The sequence below is a fragment of the Danio aesculapii genome, chromosome 9 (assembly GCF_903798145.1).
Source record: "Danio aesculapii chromosome 9, fDanAes4.1, whole genome shotgun sequence".
NCBI lineage: Eukaryota > Metazoa > Chordata > Actinopteri > Cypriniformes > Danionidae > Danio > Danio aesculapii.
Genome location: NC_079443.1, coordinates 37,299,900 through 37,317,554, shown reverse-complemented (window position 1 = coordinate 37,317,554; position 17,655 = coordinate 37,299,900). Strand labels below are relative to the sequence as shown.

Below are 17,655 nucleotides of genomic sequence, written 5' to 3'. Positions count from 1 at the left end.
AAAATTCCACTTCTTAATTGGATTTGTGTTTGCTTAAGTATGACTTTAACTGCATTAAGTTAATCAACAAAACGATTTAAATCTTAGGTTTTTAATCAGATTATTCTATATTCTTAATCAGAGTATTAATCATAGCATCTAGTTAATGTCGGAGTTCTGGCATATAAATGTGTTGAGTGAGTGCATTTACAGGACAGATATATTACATGTTGTGTGTGTATTTGTTCAATTAAGAAGCCCAAAATGTCTATTTTTTGTTCCTTTTCAGACTGCACGTACAGAAGTCGCCCAGGGAACAACACCTCTTTTTTAATTATTATTATCAATCACGTCCGACAGTTACACAATTGACTAATTTTGAGCTCCCATATGAAAAGACGATAGAAGCAGCAGGATTTTGCCTTTTTCATAATCGTAAAAAGTCAAAATGAAAAACAAAACAAAAATAACTCATTCAAAGCAAGGTAAGGCCCTCTTGGTGGTTTGGGGGGTGCTGTGCAACAGTTGCAGGGAGGAATGGCTGTACATATATAAAAATTAGCCACTCACCTCTACAATGGACTCCTTCGTCAAACCCGTCCTCACAGTCTTTTGCTCCATTACAGAGCTTGTTGAAGTGAATGCACTTTCTCGACCCGACACACTGTATGTGATTTAGGGGGCATCTGACGATCACCTCCACTTGACCTAAAAAACAAAATAGAAAGATGCTTTATATACACATCTGGTGTCATCTTTGTAGAAGTATATCGTTTATTCATTGTATTGTCTGTAATTACTTTAATAACCCCTAAGACTGTTGCATGCAAATCAGTGCGGTTCAGACAAATGTCACATGCTGAGCTTTTGAGGGATGCAAATGAAAACAGGAAACAATCCAATTGATTGAGTTTAGCATAAAATGCCCTGGCAGCCGTGGAGTGATTTAATTTAGTGGTAAAAACTTTCGTTCAGCGCCATTTGCTGTTTGTTGTTCTTTAAGTTAAATGCTAATAGAATGGGCACAGGCCCCTCATTTACAATATGTCCTTCTTCTTACCTATCCTAATGAACGCTAATTTAATTAGCAAGATAAAGTCAAAGCATCTCTACTGTAAAAGTAAAGCTTTGCAACTAAGCAAGATTGCAGTAAAGCAACTTGCCCACAAAATTAAAGATAAAAGAAAAAATAAATAAATAAATAGATGGATGGTCATGAAGACGGACGGACGGACGGACGGACAGACGGACAGACGGATAGACAGATAGACAGATAGATAGATATTTCAAACAACTCCCAGTTCACTTTTATAATTGTATTGTATGGTATTGTATCCATAATAATGTAAAAACCCTGCAGTAACCATATTATTATTCATACATTCATACATATGAAAAAAGGTGACTGAGTCTTCTTTGTGCCTGCTCCAAAATGATGGAACAGCTTGCCCAATAATGTAAGTGCTCAAACCGTTCAAATCAATACTTAAAGGGTCACGAAAGACCAAAACACAATTGACAGTCATACATGTGTCCCACGCTGCTAAAAACACTATTAGGACACATACAGTATATTTCACAAAAAAAATAAAAATTGGTTGTTTTGCGTTATTTTAAGCAAATTCGTTCGTCCAGTTTGAAAATACATTTTGAAAGTATGTCACTGGCCGGTACAAAATGACGTCTTTGAGTTTTCAGCATTAATTCATATGAAAGACTTGGTTTGAACCAATCAGCATGCTCTATTGTGAATGAGGTGCAACTTCATTAATATGCATGATATAGCTTCGAAGACTGTTTTTACCCATTACAGTGTTCAGAGAGATGCCTCGTTGTGTTGCCAATCATAATTAAAACAAGTGAAAGAAGAAGATTTGTTCGAAGACATGGGTTGTCGGTGTTGCGTTTATAAATGTGCCACAACGAAGCTGTTGTTTCAATTTCCCTGCGATGAGAGCACCGCTGCGTGTGGGCCTACATTTGACTGTGGATTACGGTGGTCTGCTAACACGTGACAATATGTTTGTAAGGAACATTTTTACCCGGGAGTTTTTCCCATCTGCAAATGGTGAAATTCAGATTGTCTTCTTTTAAAAAAAGACGCGGTTCCAGTTGGTGTTGATTGTCTTGTCTCTATGGATTTGCTAAGTGTGTGATCAGTGTTCTTTGTTTATGTTTCTTCAGAGGTTAGTTCAAAGTTAGTTAGTATCATCAGCATAGTATCATACCTTAGACAAAATTATATAGTTACTAAGTTTACTGTAATATCACTACAATATTATGGACTGAAAGATTCACTGTATTTCTGAATATAAACAGGTAAATGCACCTTGATCAAAATATTATCGTTGTGTAGGATTTTTCCCACGTATGATTTTCACCGCATTTTGTGACAGAGTAGTCTACACACATGGTTGTTGGACGCTATTCTTTGCACCTATCAAGTCTCTGCATTTACCAAGAAATGCAGAGTTTTTTTTTTCTCCCATAGGACATGTGGTATCAATTCGATTAAAACAGCACTCTTCCAGCAGTTCTTCGCATCCAATATCTTTTTTGTCACGCGGATCATGCATGAAATGTTCCTGAATGAAAGTGAAAGTGCCAAACTGCAGATAAAGTTGTCAAAATAAGAAAAATAAAACAAAATTACATGAAACTCCAGATGAAATGTGGATAGCGTGGCAATGATGTTAATCGAATTATGTTATAACATGTAAAACGGTATCATGAAAGGAACTTTCAAAAAGCAACTCGTGTAAACACCTTAATCATATTATTGTCTAATTCAGATTAAGGAAAATATTTCGATTACTGATGTTCATCTGCGTCTGTGTTTGTGTTGCTGCTGTAAAAATCTGCTGTAAATAAAACTCCCCTTTTCATGCAAACCAGTCCCTTCTTTGCCACTCGACACCCCCACCTAAACAAAGCTGGACCCACCTACTTTTTCTGACTTTTTTCAAACTAGAGGTGTGAAAACACCCTGCTGAGACAGGGAGGGTTTCATGGCCCTTTGAGACACATTTTGAATTGAATTTTTCAATACGAAACAGTGTTTTTTGTTTTGTTTGTTACTTTTTTTTTTACTTTGTGAAGCACTTTGTGAACTACGACGGTAGTTTCTAAATGTGCTATATAAATAAAAATGAATTTGATACATTCCACACAAACAATAGTTCAATAAAACATGTTGAGTACTGTGGATGATAGCATGTCTTAACCCTGTAAAGCCCACTGTTGCAGAATTACAACATCACATTAAACAATTCCACATTTTTTTCCTCAAAACCATATTTACATGACTAATGGGTCCTATTGTGTGTCCTCAAGATGCTATTGTATAGAAAAAGTGTTTGTAGGTCTGGTCATCCTGCCATGAACTTACACTACCTACAATCTTCGCTTTGAGCTGATCTCCTTTTTTACACGTCTGGATTTGTCAAGCTTTAAGTAAGTAAAATTCCTTAATTTTTTTTTCTCTTTTAGGGGGGTTTATTATAATGTCTAGAACAAATATATATTTAGTTATTTTAGAAAACGTTCATCAAATTTGATTTAGAGCTTATTATGTATATGCTGTAACTCCACAAAGTTGGGTCAGAGTGGTGGTCTGCAATATCTGAAAGGTCAAAAAGATTTTGCTATCAAAAAAAAATCTTTTTTTTTCTAAATTTGACGCGATACCAGTTGGTGTGGATTGTCCTGTCTCTATGGATTTGCTAAGTGCGTGATCAGTGTTCTTTGTTTATGTTTCTTCAGAGGCAAAGTTACTGAAGTTAGTATCATTAGCAGTACTCTTTTAGCTTTTAAAGACATACCTTAGTCAAAATGACATACTTACTAAGTTTACAGTAATTTCACTACAATATTATGGACTGAAAGATCCGCTGTAAGAGCTGTTCACCGAATGTAAACATGTTAATCAAACTATATCAGTCATGTAGGATTTTTTGGGGGTGTTTATTATAATGTCTAGAACAAATATGCTTTTTTAGTAAAAAAAACATTTATCAAATTTGATTTAGAGCTTCTTATGTCTATGCTGTAATTCCACAAATTTGGGTCAGAGTTGTAGCCTGCAATATCTGAGAAGTCAAAAAAAAAAAGTTTTAAATTTAGGTCTTACAGGGTTAAATAGTCCGTTCTTTATTATAAAAGTACATATGCAGTCTTTAATTGCATCTACAAATGCAAATGTGTCTACCTGAATGCAATACTTTGTACAGTAAACAGACGTTCACATGTAGGCTAGACTGCTAAGCTATTCTGAATCACTATGTGTTTGACAGAGAGAGAGAAAGAGAGAGAGAGAGAGACGGAGCCAAAGCCTCAGAGAAATCTATTGACACGGCTGCACCAAGCAGCTGTTTAAAGATTCATGAGGCACATAGGTGACCCTCATCTGCTTGAGCAGCCACAAGAACACATAAAACACGTCTAAGTGAAACATCGACTTCCATCTCGCACACTGTGAATATGTCACATTGCACCTTAACTACATTGGTATCAATTACCATAACTGCAACACAGCCACTTAGCATGAGATTTATAGCTCGTGTGACAAGACCTCTTACAAATCTCTGGAGTCCCAGTTTCCTCCAAGCTCTGATTCCTACACCATCGAAAACATCCTCCGGAAGACTTGGAGTTACTCGTTTCGACTTCATAAGATAAAATGACGCTGTAATTAAGGGGGTCGTTTAATGGGGAATTGGCGTCCTTTATATATATAACAAGCGTATGATTTATCCGCCATTGCGCGCTTCTGCTTTCCAATAACAGTAATTCTTTTCACAAAAGGATCTCATTGTTCTCACAGCAATTCCTTTTTTCTCTGTCATTGGAAATGTGCCGAAACTTCTTTCTTTTTTTCTAAACCACCTTTTCCCTAGCCCCAAGGATATTCTAAATTAAGGAAAGTCAAATGTAAGTGACCTCAGCTATGCATACTCATATTTCAAACGTGAGCACAAAAAGGCAGGCTAATCAACCTCACAGCCTCCTGGCTTTTCTTCTGAGAGTTGGAAGAGAAGATGCAGGACAGGTTTTTCAATTAAAATATCATTTGTTTCAATCTACAGCCATGCATGGATGACATTTTTTGCAAATGAGCTTCAGTAAAACCCTTTCACAAATCACTTGTGAAAAACACACGGAAGACGTGACAAAGCAGGTGATTCTTTTATTAACTTTATTTTATTTTATTTTATTTTGGTTTGGTTTGGTTTAGTTTAGTTTGGTTTAGTTTATTTTAGTTTAGCTTATTTTAGTTTAGTTTATTTTAGTTTATTTGCACTTTTGAGTAGTACATAGTAAAAAATGCTGGGATCCACAACCGATTTGTTAATTAAGTTCATTTGTTATTATTTACAAATTTAAGTGAATTGAACATAAAACAATTAAGCTGTTGCAAAAACAACAACAACAACAACTCAATAATTGTGTTGTTTTAGTTAGTTTGAACAAATAGCAAATGTCATTATTTTGAGCGTATTATAGGACTTTGATTTCTCTCCCAGCAACATTTGATGCTATAAACGAAATTCTACAGTTTAACAAATCCCCTTTATTGATATTTAAGTAGTTTAGAACAATATATAGTATAATAAATAATGTATTAGAAAATATGTACAATAACATACAACTGGCATCACCTCATTCATTTGTTTTTACAAATTAATGACAATTAATAAATACAAGCAGCTTACAATCTCAATAAAAGTCACATTATAACATGTTCTATATCAAAAGTTGTCAAAATATTAGGCTCTCGTGAAGTGGGATTTGAAATGCATTATTATTTTTTGGCTGGGAAAAAAGAAATAAATATATAAGAGTAAAAACAATAGGTCTAAACCATAAATAAACATTTGAATTCGATGGGATATTTAGTTTTTATCTAGCAAAATACAACATGAATAACTATTTCCGGTAGAGACCAAACAAAAACTAGGTCATGTAACTGAGTAAGAACATGCAGCTAATGGTCTAGATTTAGGTTTGTAGCTTCACTAAGCATAGTAAACCATAGTAGATCACATGTAGTTATTATTATTTAGAGAACGTGCTCTCGATTCATACAAGGCCAAAAACAACATGATGACAGTAGCATAGCAAATGTGAAAACAAGACATGCATCACACTAGGTCCCTTAAAAAGTCAGGGTTGTTCGTTTTAGTTATTCTCTTGAACATCTATATTCGCTCGCTAACTGATTATTAACCACAAAAAAACAGACAGTTGAGTTATATTTAATAAACATAAAACAAAAATAAAAATCAGAATAAAATGACATGCATAAAATGAATAAAATAAATAGGCCAATACACGAAACATGTTTCATTGAAATAATTCTTACATTAACTAAACAACATTTAAAAGAATAGCTGCGCGAGTCTCTAGGTGCTGTTGAATTTTTGGGACTGGGCCACATGTTTAAAGAAACAGCGAATGCTCTTTCTCTCCCTCTCTCTCTAACTTTCTCTCAAACAAAGACGCAATGTTGTTTTGGAATAAAAAAGGGAAATATTCAGATTTTTGAATAATGTCTTATTCTCATCTGTATGACCCAAAATTAACAGAGTACTCTATGTTAAACCTTAATCGCTGTTAAGGACCAACTCCTCCACTGTGACACAACATTTCAGTTACACTTTCATTCGTTTTGACTAGATATGGCCAATTTTGTTTATAACGAATTGTAACAAATTAACAGTACAATAGGTCATCAGACTCTGCAAACAACATAAATTCAACACTGATGAATCCACCTTCACTCTTTGTGGTTAGCCCAAGCTATTTTACACTACACCACTGTAGACGTTCCTCAGGATAAACTTAATTGGACACTTCTTTGCTTAAGCTATATGACACTGTTGGAATATCTAACCAATTCCATGCGTGTTCAATAAAAAGGTCAGGGGAGGGTTTCTACAATGCCAAAAATGTTAGTAATTTATTGGATACAAATGAATAATTCAATCAACAGAGCTCTGGGTTACATTAAACCAATGTAATACAAGAATTACATTCAGAAGGTTCGCAACAATACCTAATTTCCCTGATTCCAGTGTTTACAGTATACATAGCTGATATGAAAAGGTGCGGTTTCAGTGGAATTCGTCACTTGTCAGTTATTCTGCAGTCCTCTGGGGTCCACACCCAAACATAGTTTCTCTTTTTCTACTAATCATCTGCACAACATTAAAAAGACTTGTCGACTGCAAAGATTCTGTGTTCAGTTTTAGCACATCTTTGCTTTAACAACCGGAAAGCTAGGTGAGAAGTTTAAGTTATAGTTATACATCAATGTGGCTCTATCTTTCCAGTAAGCTGTATCTACTTCAGCAAAAAACGATTCATTAGTATGCATACATATTTCTAATAAAGAATAAAAGAGACAACAATAATGAAAAAATGCATTTCTTTTTTTCCCAACAACACCCTAGATCAGGGGTGTCCAAACTCAGTCCTAGAGGGCCAGTGACCTGCTGAGTTTAGCTTCAACTTGTTTCAACACACCTCTCAGGGAGTTTCTAGTATATCTAGTAAGAGCTTGATTAGCTGGTTCAGGTGTGTTTGACTAGGATTGGAGCCAAAAATCTCAAGGACGCCGGCCCTCCAGGACAGAGTCTGGACACCCCTGCCCTAGATCCATTTCATTGCAATGATAATAATAACTTGTTTTCCAATGTCATTTGAAAGCGTTAGCAAATTTAACCATTAGTTACTGGATCTCAGATATTGTGGGTGGGCACACTGAGTGAAGACCAAATAAGAGCCTGCAGAGATTGAGATTGACAGGTCTTGCATTTAGCATTCACATTAGAACCTAACTGGAAGATCAGCACTCATGACCCATCTTTCTTTTATATTTTCCCATTACACTTTCACTAGATTGGATGGATGGATGGATGGATGGATGGGTGGATGGGTGGATGGATGGGAATACAGATGGATGGATGGATGGATGGATAGATAGATCATATAGAACGATAGATAGACAGACAGACAGACAGACAGACAGATCTATCTATCTATCTATCTATCTATCTATCTATCTATCTATCTATCTATCTATCTATCTATCTATCTATCTATCTATCTATCTATCTATCTATCTATCTATCTATCTATCTATCTATCTATCTATCTATCTATCTACCAATCAAATCTAGTGTAAGTGGTCCAGCCCACCCTGGCTCTAATATTCTATGTTTTGGATTTAGTTTTGCAAAAAAATGTAAAAATGTAGGCTAAGGCACATTTTTCCAGTGAGGAAGGGTAAGATTGAACATCGTCAAAGGGATTTCTGGGCTCAAATACTGCGTGTTGATTAATGGCCGTTCTAAATTTCAATTAAAATTGTAAGATATACTGGCAAACGTTGCGCTAATTATACATTCATGAGTTGTTTCTGCATTATTCATGAGTAAATACAGCGGAGGAACAATTGAGGAGGCCTGTGTCATATACTTTGCGCTGTTAACGCAGTGGAGTGAGAGGCTGTGACAAACTGTGATTATCCTAATAAAACTGCATTGTCAAATACAGAATCATTCCACTCACAAACTGATTGGGGACTAATCTAATCAGATGAGAGGGAGAGATGAATATTCAGGAGTTTGAGATGCACCGTGCTGGAGAACACAGATGGCGTCTGTGCAGTTGAGGGATGATAGGAAATTATTTCTCTTCACCCCGTACTGAATTAGAAACCAGACAGCACTCATGGTGAAACGTCCTCCATCATGAGGAAATTCATGAAAGTGGAGGCGGAAAACACATGCTTGTGGTATTTGCATGTAGGAGAACTGACAAAAAAAAGAAAAAGAAAAAAGTGTTGGAGATGAATATGTCTGAACTAAGTATGTTGTTTACATGCAATTGGCAGATGCTTCTTTCAAAGTGTTTCTTAAAGGGTTTTTTTAGAGCATTCACTCAGAATCTAAACCACATTGGCACTACTAAAACAAACAGCTCAATTGATCATATGGAAAAAAAAAATTCCAACCATGATGTTACTATACACATCAATACTGTAAATATACAATATATACTGTACAAAATAAGTAGTAAAATATTCTGCACTATCATTATGGCACTGTCATCATGTGCACGGTCACTGTTATAATAAATAAATAAATAAATAAATAAATAAATAAATAAATAAATAAATAAATAAATCTTAAAATAAATAAATTTTCAAAATAAATAAATAAATGAATGTTTCTTTTGTCTTTGCCATGATGACAGAGCATAATATTTTACTAATTATTTTGCAAGGTGGTATTCAGCTTAAATTGCTGTTTAAATGCTTTACTAATTAGATTAACCAAGCAAATTAGGTTAATTACAATTACTTTTTTTTTTAAGTTTTCATAAACCTTAAGAGAACTGACAAAAAAAGGATATATTGTATTCATGCAATTGGCAGATGCTTATTTTAAAGTGTGTTTTTTTAGAGCATTCACTCTAAACAACAATCTTGGCATTACCAAAAAACAGCTCAAATGATCATATGGGCATTTGTAGACCTTTGCTCCAAACATGATTTGTTACTATATACATTAATACTGTATAAATGTATATATACTGTACAAAATACGTAGCAAAACATTCTTTACTCTCATCATGTGCAATGATAACTAACTAACTAACTAACTAACTAACGAACTAACTAACTAACTAACTAACTAACTAACTAACTAACTAACAAATTTTAATTACTGTTGATTTTTTTAGGTTTTCATAAGCCATATTTCCGCTGTTTTTGTCAACCCAGGCTCATTCTGAAAACGTAGTCCTATAGACGTTTCTGGAGACCGTGAAATACATCCCTGGAGGTATGTATTTTTGCAGTTTTTGTTCTCGCGTAAACCCGCCAGAGGCCGCTGTTGACTGACTGTCTGTCTGACTGACTGAATGACTGACTGGCCAACCAACCAATCAACTGACCCACCCTCCTCCTTCCCTAAACCCAACCATTTTTATCGATTGACCCGACACGACGAGCTAACTGGACAAACTGGTTGCAGCGGGAATACCCTCCACATGGAGGTAAGTGGTCAGCTAGTAAGCGCGAAAAGGAACAACATCATACCGACCCGTAGCGTTCGTTTAAAAAAAGAAATGCAGCCATACGTACCCCAGGTTACATAATTTGCGGTCTCTAGAAATGTCAAGTTTATTTGTATATTATATTCAAAATAATTATTATTTAATAATAATTGTTTAAAAGCAGCTTTACAAAAGGTGCACAAACCCACGCAAACACAGGGAGAACATGTAAACTCCACACGGATACACCAACTGACCCAGCCGGGGCTTGAACCAGTGACCTTCCTGCTGTGGGACGATCATGCTACCAACTGCGCCACCATGACGCTACCATAACTTTATTAATTACTAATAACATTAACTCATAAACTAGTAATCCTTTAACAGTTATTATATTATTAAATAAGTTTTTTCACATAGTTAACCTGCAGTTATATATATATATATATATATATATATATATATATATATATATATATATATATATATATATATATATATATATATATATATATATATATATATATATATAAATAGGTGATGTCAATGTGTAGATGTTCAGTGAAGTGTAAAATAATCATAAAATAACAATAAAATATTAACAAAATTATCAAATTATAAAAAATAAAGTATATTTAATTTAGTAAAATGCTAGTTTTGGAGTGAAACTCACCACTGTATTTCTTCACACACACATCCAACTCAATTATTCATTGCCACAGTGGAATGAACCACTAACTTATCCAGTTTTGGATGCCCAAACCCAGACCAACATGGGAATAACCTGCAAATTCCTCACAGAAACTGACCCAGCCGGGACTCCAACCAGTGACTTCCTTGCTGTGAGGTGACAGTGCTAACCACTGAGCCACCATGTCGCCCTCCAACTAGATTATGTTTATACAAAAAAAAAAAAAAAGATTATTTAAAAAAGTATATTAACAAAAAAAATTGTAATAATTAACCAAAACTACACTTCACTCCAAAACAGGTAATGTATATGTCTAATGCACTAAATAGCATCCTGCATAATGTGACAGTCACAATAAGCAATATCCTGACATTATATAAAGTAATATATATCATGCAGAGCAATGCACTTCAGGTTTGTGCTTACTGAATAATGCATTATAAGGTAAGGCTGAAGAAGACTCTCGAGTGCTAAATTGCTATTCATCCTCGGGTGGAAAAGAGAAGCAAATCTAAAGTTGGTGTAATTGCTCTGTTGCCTTTTTCTATATAAAAAGGCAGTTTAGTTTCTCTTACAAATGCACACATTATCTCACTCCAATTCATTACAGTTCAAGGTCTTCTGCCATGCCAGATGTCTGGCGCTGGTGTTAAAAAGCCTTCAGGATGAAATGTAAATACGAGCCTCAATTAGTTGCCCAATGAAACCAGGAGTCTCAGGAAATCAAATGATTTGGGCTGAACAATAAGCATACAGATGGAGTCTGTACTCCCGCTCCATACAAAGTAGAGCCTCAACAAGCAAACAGCATTTTGGCCTTTTCATTAACTTGCTGGAATGGCTGCAATGTCAGTTTAAAGAAAGTCCGCTGTCAAAACAAACCCACTCCTGCAGTCTCTTACTCTTTTTCCTCACATATTGCTTCTAATTAAAAAAGGTGATATTTACTCAGTTTTCTCATTGTAAAAAAGAAGAAATCAACTGGGAGTTAATCCATCTACTTAATGTGTAATGAAAGGTTTGAATGAACTCATCCATTCTGTCTTTTTAATCAAGGAATTCAAAATATTGAATTTGTAGAGGCAAATTATAAAAAAATGGTCAAGGAAAGATCAAGAGTTGACACAGTGGCCACATTGTAGAAGTCAATACAAGTACCTATAATTGTAATGTTCAATATGTCTTGATAGCACAGCAAAATTATGCGAAGTTTATTTATAAACTAATTTCGAGAGGATCACATGCTTATGATTGGCCACGGTTGGTCCCGCATTAGCAATAAATGATTTACCAATCAGATGATTCCTTAGTTACTATAAATAACCAGAGTTTCATACCACAGTTATCTTCATTTTGAAGAATCCCCCCTTCCATCCCATCTCCTCCCTTTTTTTCTAGATTGGGCGCCACGGTGGCCCTGTGGTTAGCACTGTTCCCTTACAGAAAGGATGAAGTCCTTACCAGGCCAGTTGACGTTTATGTGTTTTACATGTTCTCCCCGTTATTGCATGGGTTTCCCCCGGGTCCTCTGGTTTCCCCCCATCATCCAAAAACATGCAACATAAGTGAATTGACCAGGTCAAATTGGCACCATAGATGTGCTTCTAGTCAGCATTATAGCTCTTCATGGCAATTCCTAATTTGTCTTTAGCTATAAACAGCAGGGGAGCTTTCGAGATATACCTGAGCTCAAACTCACCTCTTGCCCTGCAAATGGGAGGGAGCCCTGGGCTCAAGGATCTTATGAAAAATATTGTTCAACAGATGAAAAAAAAACAGGTTTGGAGGAAGTGGAGGGTGAATAAAAGATGACAGCATTATAATTTTGGGGTGAGCTTCACCTCTGTAAGCAGTGCATTTTTTTTAGGGGGAACGTAACAGTTAGAGGCAAAAAAATGTCTAGCGCACATATATGTGACATTTTTCCTCATGTTTAAATGCAGTTACAACAAGTAAGACTATATTTACATTTGCTGATGTCAAAATCCCAGGTTACCCATCAATCAATCAATCAATCAATCAATCAATCAATCAATCAATCAATCAATCAATCAATAAAAACACATATACAATTGAAGTCAGAATTATTAGCCCATTTGTTTATTTTTTTCCAAAATTTCTATTTAATGGAGAGAAGATTTTTTCAACACATTTCTAAACATAATAGTTTTAATAACATTTCTAATAACTGATTTATTTTATCTTTGTCATGATGGCAGTAAATAATATTTGACTAGATATTTTAAGACACTTCTATACAGCTTGAAGTGACATTTAAAGGCTTAACTAGGTAGGTTAGGGTAATTAGGCAAGTTATTGTATAACAATGGTTTGTTCTGTAGACAACTGAAAAATAATAATAAGAGAAAAATATTATCAGACATACTGTGAAAGTTTCTTTGCCCTGCCAATTTGTAAAATACCTAAAAAAATAAATAAATAAATAAAAAAATTCAAAGGGGGGTTAATAATTCTGACTTCAACAATTCAACAATATAGAGCAGAGATGTCCAAAGTAGGGTCCGCAGACCAAAGTTGGCCCATTGTAACACTTGATTTGGCCCACCATCCCATACGACAATTGGGAGGGTTGGGGGTCATCATTTCTAATTTGACTTAACCTTTTCTGTTTGTTTGTTTGTTTGTTTGTTTGTTTTATTTTGCTACAAAAATCAAATTTAAATTATTATTTTTTATTAAATATAAATGAATCTGACGTAAATACTGTCACTCAACAAATAGAGGACTATGCACATCGGCAAGCATATCAAGGCAAAAACTAGTGTAACTCCATTCTGTCATTAAATAAATTGGAAAATTACCCATGGCAACTATATACAGTATAAAGTTTTTTTTTGTCCCTTCATAAAAAAGCTTGGGCACCCCTAATATAGAGTTGAAACATAAAAAAAAAAAACATTTCCCATGTCGATCTCTCATTAACAATCAACAGTATCTCACACGAAAATGCTTTCTAATATAGAATGACAAAAATGATGCACAAATTAATCTTGCCTCGCTCTTTCCTACAGGTAAGTTAACCAGTAATTCCCACATGATTATGTGTACGACACTGTCAACGTATGTTTGCGTAACATGCTGACATTGTATATCAAACTCCCACATTAAACACTCCTGAAGTCATTTCTTGTTTACCACAAGAGTGTTTTCTTCTCTCCTCCTTGCTGCAATCTCTTTTTAACTCTCCTACACAGTCAGACAAGGTATTCATTTTTTCCTCCCTTGCTTTAGGTCAGTGACATTTGAAATGTTCTATGCACTGGCTTTCTATATATGTGTGTGTAAAAGCCAGTTTAAAACTGACCTTGGCCAGAAAAGCAAACTGTCCGCAGTAGATGAGGTCCCTGGACATGGCGTTGGAGCCCCACTTTCACCAACATCTCCAAAAAGCACAGAAAAGCCTCAGGGCCAATAAAAACATAAGCCAAAATACAAAATCCTCAAAGACAACCCTATGGCTTCAACTATGCTGTCTCTTTTTCTGAAAGGAGAGATCATATGGGCCTCCATATGGGGTGCTCACAATTTGAGGCCTCAATATGGTTCTAATCATTATACAGCACAGGAGCACAGGCCCCAAGATGCAATGTTCATATATATGCAAATAAGGCTAACATTTTTTTTTGTTGTTGAATCACTTTAAAGGGATTTCGAAAGAACATACATTTCCCCATATAAGCTAGGATGAAAATGAGAAAACCCTCCTGGTCACCATTTTATCACAGAAAAAGAAACAGAGGAGGAAAATGCAAACTTTGGTGTGTATATACAGTACAATACGTCACATATATTCAACTATTCAGTACTATAGCGACCATATTAATGTGGTAATGTCATTGATTGTTTTGTGTTTATATCCATCTTTGGATTTTATTTGCTGATGTGATACTTTGCATTTTTTTGTATATATATATTCGTACATTTTTGGGAATTTGTATGGATACTGTATATATATTTTTGCACTGGACTTTATCCTCCACATTCTTGTAAATAAATACCACATTTGTTTTACTCTTCTGGGTCAGGCTATTGTGTTTGGATTTTTGCCATTGTTTATTTTTTTGGGGGGTGGGGGGTTATTTGTGGTGTCAGGCCTCCTACGCCTCGTAGTGGACCCACTCTGGGTTCACAACATCGCACGGCCCATGAACATTTCCTGCTTGTTATCAAACTATTTCATAACTGTAACAAGAGGCAATTCAATCATAGCTTAATATTAAAACAGCTTTCATAACATTATTTATCAATTTGTGGCTCTTTTTGGATTCTTGGAAGTTATTGAAATTAAAAATGTAAAACAGGAAATACGTTAGGGCCCAATGTTTTTTTTACATCTCTCAAAATGGTCTATAAATGTCTTTAAACTGCACACTGACCCTCAACTCATCTTAATTTTTCATGCACTACTCATGTACGGAGATGGAGGGCATTAACAGTTGAGCAGTTTCCTTTCACCTTTTTGTGTAGCTTTACAAAATAATGTTTATTCAAGTGAGCTTTTGAGCTTAAAATAATAAAGTGGAGACTTTTGCATACACTGTTACTCAGAAAGATACCGTATGTACCACTTAAAATTACATAAGTATATTTATTCTGACAGACAAGTCTATGTATCTTTAGGGTATTCTAGTTAATCTTTATAAAACACATACTTGGTGTTGGAGAAGGTAATGTGAATCTGTAATAAGCAACAGTACAAGCTACGCATAAGTAAAAAAGCTATTGTCAAACTACAGTTCTAGAAAGTAACTAGCTATGCAACAAGTTACTTCTTAAAAATAGCTAGTTACATCGATACTACTTTTTCACAAAGGTGTACAGTATATTACAAAAAAAGGTGAATAAACTGTAATATTAAGTAAAATATTTGGTGCGTAGTACAATACAATTATAATGTTAAAGCTCAATGTTTTACCACACACACTACTGTAAAACGTTTCACATTGGTTCAACTAACAAGCTCAAGTTCATCAGCTGCTTTAAAAATGTGAGTCAACTCAACTTAGAGAGATTTTTTGTTTCAACGTAAAATGTTGAGTTTCACAATATATTTAACTAAAACTCAACATCTTAAGTTGAAACAAAGAATCTCTCTAAGTTGAGTTGACTCACATAAATCAAGTAAAATGTTTTACAGTGTAGTTTTCAAACTTCTAACACTGTCACGAGTCAAATTGTGAAACTGCTACAGATGTAACATTGCAATAAAGTAATTAAAATAGATTAAGCACATGATAGAATTTTCTAAACAACAACAAAAAAGTGGCATATGGCTCTATTTTGATATGAAATTGTATTTAAGTCCTCACACAATGTTTTTGCAAGTTAATGCCCAACTGTTAAAATATTTTATGGAATGAATTCCTACTGTTGTTACTTGAAAAAAGATTGTTATTTATCAAAATATTTAAAATATGAAATATGTGATTTACCAATAGATGGCTGTAATACAATATTGTGATCTAGCAAGACCACGCTGTACTGCTTCAACCCATTGCAGGATCTAAATGAAGTGTAGCTGTTGTCAAACTACTTTGCTGCTTACTGGAAAAAATAGCTACTTAAAAAGCTACATTACTGGAACTACGTTAAAAGCTATGTTGTATCATAAGCAACTGAGCTAATATCGAGCTACTGAAAAATGTAGCTTCTTTTAGCTACTCCCCATCACTGGAAATACTTCAACGCAAAATTAAGTAAAAACTTGTGTTTGTAAGAAGATAAATTAACTTAAATAAAATAAAATAAAATAAATGAAAGTTTAAAGTTACTTTTATCTATAATAAATATATCTATAACAGTCTATAAATAAATCTATAAATATTTAGAATTGCAAAATAAACTCAAAATTAGATGCAACAAAATAACAAAATATACTTAAATATCTTGGAAAGTAAAAAACAAAAAATACTGTGTCTGGCCTTATATCTTGCAATTCTGGCTTTTCCCCCTCATAATTTCCTTTTTACTTCTTGTAACTTTTAGTAAAATACAAATGTCCAGCATAAATGAGTAGACCGCCTTTTAAAAAATTTCCCAGTGAATCTAGTCAATGAATGTCTGTGCATTCAAACTAGGCATGGGACAATAACCATTTTCAAGGTATATATATACAGTATATATCATGGTTTGGACAAGTCCAGGTTTTAAAACTTTTTTTTTTTCTGCTTTACCGTTCCTATGGTATATGTACGAATTTTTATTTACATTTATTTATATTTTCCGTTTTTAGGACAACAGCTCCAGCAGAAAACATCCCCAAAAACCCAATTTTAAATTGTAAAGAAATCTACGTTTTTAAAACTAATGAAGACAGCAGATGTCAATGACTCATTTGAATTATTTAGCCTCACATGTTTACTGTTCAGCAGTAACCACAATACCGTGAAACCGTGATATTTTTACCCAAGGTTATCATATCGTCAGAATCATATACCAGCCCATGCCTAATTCAAACAAAATGGTTTTATAAAACAGTTACGAATAAGAGTTTGATCACCTAACATCTTCAGGAATAGAAAGATTAGTAATTTGGGTGTACAAATTTTCGCATTGTGATCTTAAGGTTTTTTTTAGATTAGTTCCAGTTTTGTCCTTGGTACTCACTAATCTAAAGCAAGTATTAAGACAAATAAAAGATTGTAAAGTATCCTATAGAATTAATAATTCATAATATTAATTTAAATAAGAGATGGGTAGCACGGTGGTGCAGTGGATAACACTGTCACCTCACAGCAAGAAGGTCACTCGTTCGAGTCCCGGTAGGGTCAATTGGCATTTTAGTGTGGAGTTTGTATGTTCTCCCCGTGTTCAGAATTGTGAGGAAAGAAGTCTGAATGTTGAGATAAAAGTCACCTTTTAGTGGTGGAAATGGACCAAAACTTTTTCAATGCATTCTACAA

At 34.5% G+C, this 17,655-nt stretch overlaps 1 protein-coding gene across 1 annotated transcript in view; it reads right to left on the bottom strand.

Annotated features, from left to right (window-relative positions):
* lrp1bb (low density lipoprotein receptor-related protein 1Bb) overlaps positions 1-17,655 on the bottom strand; it is a 625,723-nt gene that overhangs the window by 430,269 nt on the left and 177,799 nt on the right. Inside the window, exon 3 of the mRNA XM_056465638.1 lies at positions 550-687. Within this exon, the coding sequence (XP_056321613.1) occupies positions 550-687 (138 nt within the window). The remainder of the gene's footprint in view (positions 1-549; positions 688-17,655) is intronic.